This window comes from Medicago truncatula, chromosome 4 (genome assembly GCF_003473485.1).
Source record: "Medicago truncatula cultivar Jemalong A17 chromosome 4, MtrunA17r5.0-ANR, whole genome shotgun sequence".
NCBI classification, from domain to species: Eukaryota; Viridiplantae; Streptophyta; class Magnoliopsida; order Fabales; family Fabaceae; genus Medicago; species Medicago truncatula.
The window spans coordinates 25,973,718-25,981,411 of record NC_053045.1 but is presented as its reverse complement, the minus strand read 5'-3'; the positions used below and the strand labels follow the sequence as shown (position 1 = coordinate 25,981,411).

The window sequence follows — 7,694 nt, the reverse complement described above, 5'->3', positions numbered from 1 at the left end:
CTTAAACAAATTTTTGAGGCTGCGTTTTCTTATAAGGATTTGTCGAATGTTGACGCATATCATTTTTCTTATGTATTGTGTTACAAATATCTTTGTTAAATGTGTTGATGTTAGCATTTGAAATTCATGAGTTTGTCAAATGTTTCAATTGCTTATCAAATTCTCTTAACTATGTCGATGATTGTTGTATGTGTAGAAAGAAGTTTTTCGAAGTTAAAATTATTGAAAAACTTCATATCTAAAAAGATATGATAGAACATACTACTGCATACACAATTATTATTGACTTTGCATCTATAAATATTCATAGGGTCTAAATTGTGGATTCGCCCAGGCCACCAACATCTTAGAAACGGGCCTCCTGAAAGGGACACTATTATAGCAAATAGAACTTTTCCTTTTTTTTTGGTTGATAATTGCAAATGTGATTTGTAACATCTAACATCCTAACTATGTTAGCACCCAGACACTACCAATCACTTGGAGTACCACAAAATTATATAAGAACTGAAGAGGAGCTATCCATCCCCAAAACTTAAATAGAGAATCATAGAAATGGCCACTCTTCAGGAATCAAACATAGCATCAACATCCTTCAACTTTTGGAGATTCACATCAGTAAAGTAAACCAGCTTTCTTAAGAGCATTTTTATAGTCTCCAACACTTTTTTCTCGCACCTACATCCACAGTAAAATTGACAATGATTTATGTAAGATGCATATGTTCATAAAGTTGACAGTAAAATTTCTAAATTTTTTGAAGATTCAATGTTTTGCATCATGCTGCATGGATCGTCATAATCATAGTGCAAGTGCATTATCTAGTAGCATATACCTCTTCTACATGGATGCCAAAATGTTCTTCAATCTTTGACATGACCATTTGCTCACTTTCATGGCATATCAAGTTAAATACAGCCCCTGTTTAATCAAATAAAGCAAATGTAAAACACCGAAACTTGTTATTACACCACTGCTGAAAATATCATGCATAACATTCTGAGGGTGAAATTACAAATTGACTTCAAATATGTTAAAATCTAAGCCTGTGCAAATACAATAAAGGATAAGATAAAACTCTTGAAATTGCAATTTAATATAAAACTTTTTAAATATAATACCAACAAGGATAAAATACTACTATGTGAGTTAAATGATCTTTTGCATAAACATGCTGAATTTTAAATGAGCCACAGAACACAAAGCAGACAGTTTTGAAAACTTACCCTTGCGCCCAAATCTCCCAGCCCTTCCAACCCTGTGCAAATAGACCTCACAATCAGGCTCCGGTTCTTGGCCACGAGTGTACTTGAGGGGAAGATCATAGTTGATAACCAAATTGACCTAAACAACGCAATCGAAGGATGCAAGAAAAACAAATGAGTACAAGCAAACATAAACCGGAAAACACACACATAGAGATAGGGGGAGGGAGGGGGAGAGTACCTGATCCTGATCAAAGCCACGGGAAAGAACGTCGGTTGAGATAAGAACTTGAGTCAAACCATCTTTGAATTCCTTGATGATTGTGTCTCTCTCTTCAGTTTGAAGAGCACCTTGTATGGAAGTAACCTCATAGCCAAAATCAACAAGAGATTTGTGCAACATTTTTGCACTGTTTCTAGTGCGCACAAATATAATAGTTTGCCCCACATTCTCTCCTAATTCGAATATATAATCTTTAATCACTTCAATCTTAGCGAGTTCATCGGTACATTTCACTTTGTACTGCTTCACTGCTTCTAAAGATAGCTCCTCTTTCTTCACAAAATATTCATTATGCTCCTTCTTCGCAACAATCCTTGTAGCGAAGTTCTTGACAGTGTCATCAAATGTAGCAGAAAACAAAAGAACCTGAAGAAACACAAGCCAATCCTTGGTCACCATCATCTTACCCATATCATTTTAACCTAAGCTCCGATTACAAACTGATGCAATCCTAGGAGCCTTTGAAATCAAATCGAGGGCTGGGATCGATGGTGGAAGAGTGCATAATAAATAACAAAATTGGAGTGGATATCCGATTAAAAATTCACGAAGACATCACAACTGGATATGGACGTTCCGGTTGATAAGTCAGGGACAAGCGTCATGGGCTAAACCACTAGGCTCCAAGACTGGTCACAATAACTAAAGAGAAAAGAATCTCTATTAATTTACAAAATATAAATAAAATTTAACTTTCTTATTCCATATTTTGAATTAAAAGATATAGATCTTCAAGTTTCATTTGACTCAAACAATAAACCCTAAATAATTCAAATTACAACTAAAATATTTAAATTTTAATCATAAACTAAAAGAAAGCAAATAAATGACTAATACATCCTACAAGTATTCCCTAACATTATGTAGAAGAATTCCAAAAAGCAAAGTTGGCTGTCAGGTTATTGCTTGAGTTATTCCAACGTAAGAAATTGTCAATTGAATGCCCAAACCATGATGTGTTGGCAAATAGAAAAAAAAAAGAGAAAAAAAAAAGATGGGAATAAAAAGGTGTGAGCTTCTTCAAATAAATTCCAAATGTCATAAACATTCCCATATTAGTTGCATAACATGGTAATAAGCTTCAGATGAAGATTCGAACAGCAAAAAAGTTCCAAAAACTGATGTAAACAAATAAAACATAAGAAACGTGAAATTATAGTAATCCTGAATGTCCATTACTTGGTTCATTGGCAGGATAGCTTTCCATGCACTTTTAATTAGCATTTTTATAGCAGAAAAAGATTCAATATTTGCAAGAATTTCTATCGAGAAAAAAACTTGCACTATTGAGGGATTTAATGAAATTTTAGATTAAGTCTATGCAAGAATTTCTTCTGTGAATGGAAATACCATACATGCAAGTGCACTAAGCAAGAGAAAGATAGATCGAGAAACCTGGCAGTTTGAATTGAATTTTTCTATTTCTTTTATGGAAAATGTTACATGAACACCTTTTAATCATACACCCTATTGTACACCCCATGCATTAAGGATATTTTGGTAAATTCATCTCACAACCATACTTTCTCTTTCATCTCCTCTCCCTTTTCCTTGCCACATGTCAGGATTTTGTGTGGGTGTAAGAGGTGTATTGCCAGGTGGGGATGTACATGTATCACCACTCTTCTTTTATTATCCTTAGAGAATCATCTTTAAACCCATCCTGCGGCGACAACGTTTTACAGTTATTAAGTAAATTAGGGCACATCATATTTAAGAAACCAAATCTGCTAAAAAGTAAAGAAAGAAAAAACACATGATAGAGTTGTACTAGTACGCAAATTGCGAGCCTAGTTAAACAACATCTAATCAAGATGACCAAATTTACCTGAGCAAGCATTTGGTCAGCCTCGTCAAAAACGAGAATCTTTAACCTCGTCACCCCGAGTTTCTTATGATTCTTCAAGCTATTAATTGTGCCAGGAGTACCAATAACCACCTGAGCCATAATAGGTGGCCGTCTTGATGGTGGAATTTTGTCCATGCTAGGAATTGCAAGTTCCGAACTAATGCCCGTGTACTTTCCCATCTTTTGGAGAACCTCATTGTTCTAATACAAACACAACAATGAACATTAGCACCACATTAATTATGAATTTCAAATTAAATCAAATCAAATCAAATAAACTACTTAATTAAGTAGTTTAAATCTCCACCATTGTTTACAATCACTAAGATTAACCCTGAAATCATACTTTAAAATATTGACAAGTAGTGATTCTTGACTAGCATGACTCATGACAACTTAATTGAATTCATCACTGAATACATATTAGTTTTTTTTTTTGAAGAAGCTAAACTAGCCAACCTAAATTGGTGCCGGAGGGAAACGAACATGAGACCTCGAGGAGGAGCACACTCCCAGGTCTCAAGCCAATACCACCAAGCCGGCCCAAGTGGGTTCCGGATACATATTAGTTAATGCCTTGCATTCAGATTAGGGTTTCTGGCTTAAAAGAATCAAATCAGGTATTCATTATGATACCACAATCCACAATCCAAACATGGTCTAAAAGAAAAACAATTAAGTACAAACCAAATCAAGGCAAAAAGAAAAGCATATAACCTGAATAGCTAACTCTCTAGTAGGGCATATGCAGAGAGCTTGAGGAGCCTTCATGTTTGGATCAACACGACTGAGCATTCCGAGGACAAAACAAGTGGTTTTACCAGAACCATTACGTGCCTGTGCAATCAAATCCTTATGTGGAGGGTTAAGAATCATCGGCAAGGTTATTTCTTGAATTTTGCTAGGCTTTATAAACCCCATCTCCACATAGAGTCCCTTCAGTAGCTCCGGAGAGAGGGAAAGCTCTTCGAATGTTGCGGCAGATGTGTAAGGAGAGTACCCCGAGTTAACCTCCTACACGAAAATTCAAAAACCCTATGAGTTAAAGTTAATTTCTTGCCTTGATTTTAAAGCCAAGGAAGAAAGAAGATCAATGTCGAACCGTTTCAATATTAGAGTCATTAGGACCGCCGGGCAAGTTGGGAGAACTTTTGTTCTCATCGATAATTAATGCTTCGAACGATAGGCTTTCTACAGCGGAGGGAGGTTGTGAAGGTTCTTCTGCCATTATAGGAAATGATGATAAAAAGAAGAAAACGAGATTTTACTCTTAGGGTTAGGGTTAGGGTTATATATGGAGGAGGAAATAGAGGTTGTGAAAATTTTATATTAACAAAGTGAAGCACAGAAAATATATATAGAGAAGGAGTTAGCTTAAAAAGAAAGCAAGTTCAAGTTTGCGTAGAAACAAAGTGTGACTTGTAGGCAACTTCAATGTTGCATAGAAATAAAGCAACTTCAAATATATAAGTGAAATCAACGGTAATTTTTATTTATGGCGGAAAATTATTGTACAATTATGGTCTAAATGTTTTCTAAAAATAAAAACTTGAAAACTACCTAAATATATTTTAAAGAAAAATACACGAGTTTGAGATGACTTTTCAATTCAGATTTACCTTCATTTAAACTATTTTATTTACTATTTTATCTATTAATATTATTATTTTTAAATTTTTAATTAAAAAAATTAAATCTCATTAAAAGGAAAATATCCCACAACATTAAGAACAATATTATCTATGCTGAAGGGGATATAGATTTTCGGTTGAAATTTTTATAAGTTCAATTACACTCTTAAACATATAGGGATATTGCATTTTATATGCAGGGGCCGGGGTTCGAACCCCGGACACTCCACTTCTCCACAATTAAATTGTGTGGGCTCTAGCCACTAAGCTACATGACCAAAAAAAACATGTTATATTGTTAGAGATATTGAAAAAAGATAAGCATTTATATTATATTTGTTAAATTATTGTTGTTGAAAAAGAAAAACATAGTTTTTTGGGTATACTACAAGGCAATTTCTATGGTACACTCGATAATTTTGAGTGTACCGTACACCCGTGTATTTAAATGAATAGTTTAATGATTTATTTTCTTTTTAAAAAAATATTTTCTATCATTTATAATTATAATAATTATATTTTATTTTTCAAAAGTGTCGGCAAAGCAAAATTCAAATTTTTTTAATTTTTATTACTCATAATAGTGAATATTGATTATTTTTTTCAATAAAATGTTAAAAAATTTAGTATAATTCTTATAAAAAATGAAATGATGTTTTTTCTTATGGGATAATATTTTCTAAAATATAAAAGTCGATAAATATCTCTTTATCACATAAAAATTATCGTTAATTTATAAATTTATAAAATAGGTGTACTGGTACACCTTAATTGAAGGGTGTACCGTAGAAACTCCCATATTACAATTTAAAAGTCACAAATATTGGTATTAATAATTTTAATCAAAATCAAAATTTCTATAAAATATCTTTCATAATATATACGCATTAGGACAATAAAAAAGCAGAAAGATGGACACGCGAATACTCTTACTAGTAATAATAAAATATATAGAAATTGTAATAATTGATTAAATTCTTTTAACCAAACATAAATCCTGGAAGTGGTTTTAGTGAACGAAGAATGGAGCCTCGTGTTTGTATTATGATTGATTTGTCAATCGATGAATTGTAAATGAACCTCAACGTTTCAGTTGATTGGGTGTATTGTAATTTTCGTTGGGTTAAATAAAAATGATCCCTGTTAATATATCAACATTTAATTTTAGTTCCCCTAAATTATTTTTTAGGTTTTTGATCTCTTTAATATTTTTCATCCACGAAATCAGTCCCTACTTAACACAAGTCTAACCTTCATAATTTCTTAGGCTTTTGTAATATTAAGACAATCTCTCCTAAAATAAAATAGAATTTTTCAACAAAACATGAATTTAATATAAATTTTTTAACACCAAAAGCATAAAAATTAATATTTAATTCATGTTTTGTTAAAAAAAATTATTTTTTTTTGGAAAATATTGTCATAATTTTCAACTCATTTCTGAAAAAATTCATCAAAAAATATGAAGGTTAGACATGAATTGACTAAAAAGTAGGGACTAATTTCATAGATGGAAAATTTTGGGGGACTAAAAGCCTAAGATATATTTTAGGAGGACTAAAATCAAATATTCATATATTTAGAGGGGTCATTTACTTATTTTTGGAATAGTCGTTGGTTTCACGACTGAGCTAAATGCTTCATCACAATCCAATCCAATTTGCTGAGACATGCCGTCACCTACAAGTCGAGCTTTGGGCCTCACAAATTACGAGTCTGATTTATTTTTGTGATGAAATATCCACATAGATCAAATAACATTAACATTTGGGAGACGAGCCACCAATTCCTATATGTTATTTTTAATAAGAGCATCAAATTCTTCTAGCATGGCAGCTTTCCGTCCAGGTCGGACAGGGTTGCCTTAGGGTTGTGGGGAAGAGGTGATGGTGTAATTGAGGTGGTCAAGTTGAATTTACTTTTAGGTTTATATATGTATCACATGCATGTTGTGGGTTGCCATAGTTCGAGATTGTTCTTGATGGATTTGGTGTGGAGTATGTGGAGGAGATGTGAGTTTAGTTGAGACAAGTGCATGTGGCAATGGGTTAATATGGATATTTGAAGGAAGTATTATTCATTGGTTCGACACATTGATTGGTGAGGCTGGTGTTAATGTAGATTGTGGTGATTCGGTCATAGGTTGTTATGATTCCTCTTATTTCGAATGATTTTGGAGGTTTTACTGTAGGAGCGTACGAAGGCCTTCATTTAAGAATTCATAAGTGTGAGAGGAAGAAGTATTTATTTTGGCAAATGGAAATTTAGTCTCATCAAATATGACATGTCTAGAAATTATTATTTTCTTGCTAAATAAATATCGTAGCATTTGTAACCACAATGATTTTGTAGATATCCTAAAAAAATCACATGGGGTGGAGCGGACTTTTAGTTTATTGATGGTGGTTGTGGAAAAGTGAGAATAGCACAAACACCCAAAGAGTCATAAAAATGTGTATGAGGGATCCCTTCAATAGAGGTATTGGGTGGGAGAGCGATAACAGAGAATCTTGCTTGGCATAATGTTTTGAAAATAAGTGATTATTTGTAGGGAATGGTGCAAAAATGACGGTCGCATGGAGGAATGAGCGAGGATAGTATGGATGAAATTAATAATTGCTTGTATTTTACTTTTAGCTTTGTCATTTTGTGGTGAAGTGTGTGGATATGAAAAATGGAATACCATGCCCTTTTTGTGACAAAATTGTGTAAAGTGTTTTTTTACT

At 33.1% G+C, this 7,694-nt stretch overlaps 1 protein-coding gene across 1 annotated transcript; it reads right to left on the bottom strand.

The window, feature by feature from the left end:
- Nucleotides 1-290: 290 nt before the first annotated feature.
- On the bottom strand, nucleotides 291-4,632 carry LOC25492156 (DEAD-box ATP-dependent RNA helicase 38). The gene is given in 8 exon segments (XM_039833766.1): nucleotides 291-678; nucleotides 836-921; nucleotides 1,227-1,344; nucleotides 1,447-1,915; nucleotides 3,111-3,151; nucleotides 3,317-3,538; nucleotides 4,055-4,351; nucleotides 4,440-4,632. Coding segments are annotated over 8 exon segments (1,422 nt in total). The 5' UTR covers nucleotides 4,566-4,632; the 3' UTR covers nucleotides 291-615.
- Between the last annotated feature and the right edge of the window lie 3,062 nt (nucleotides 4,633-7,694).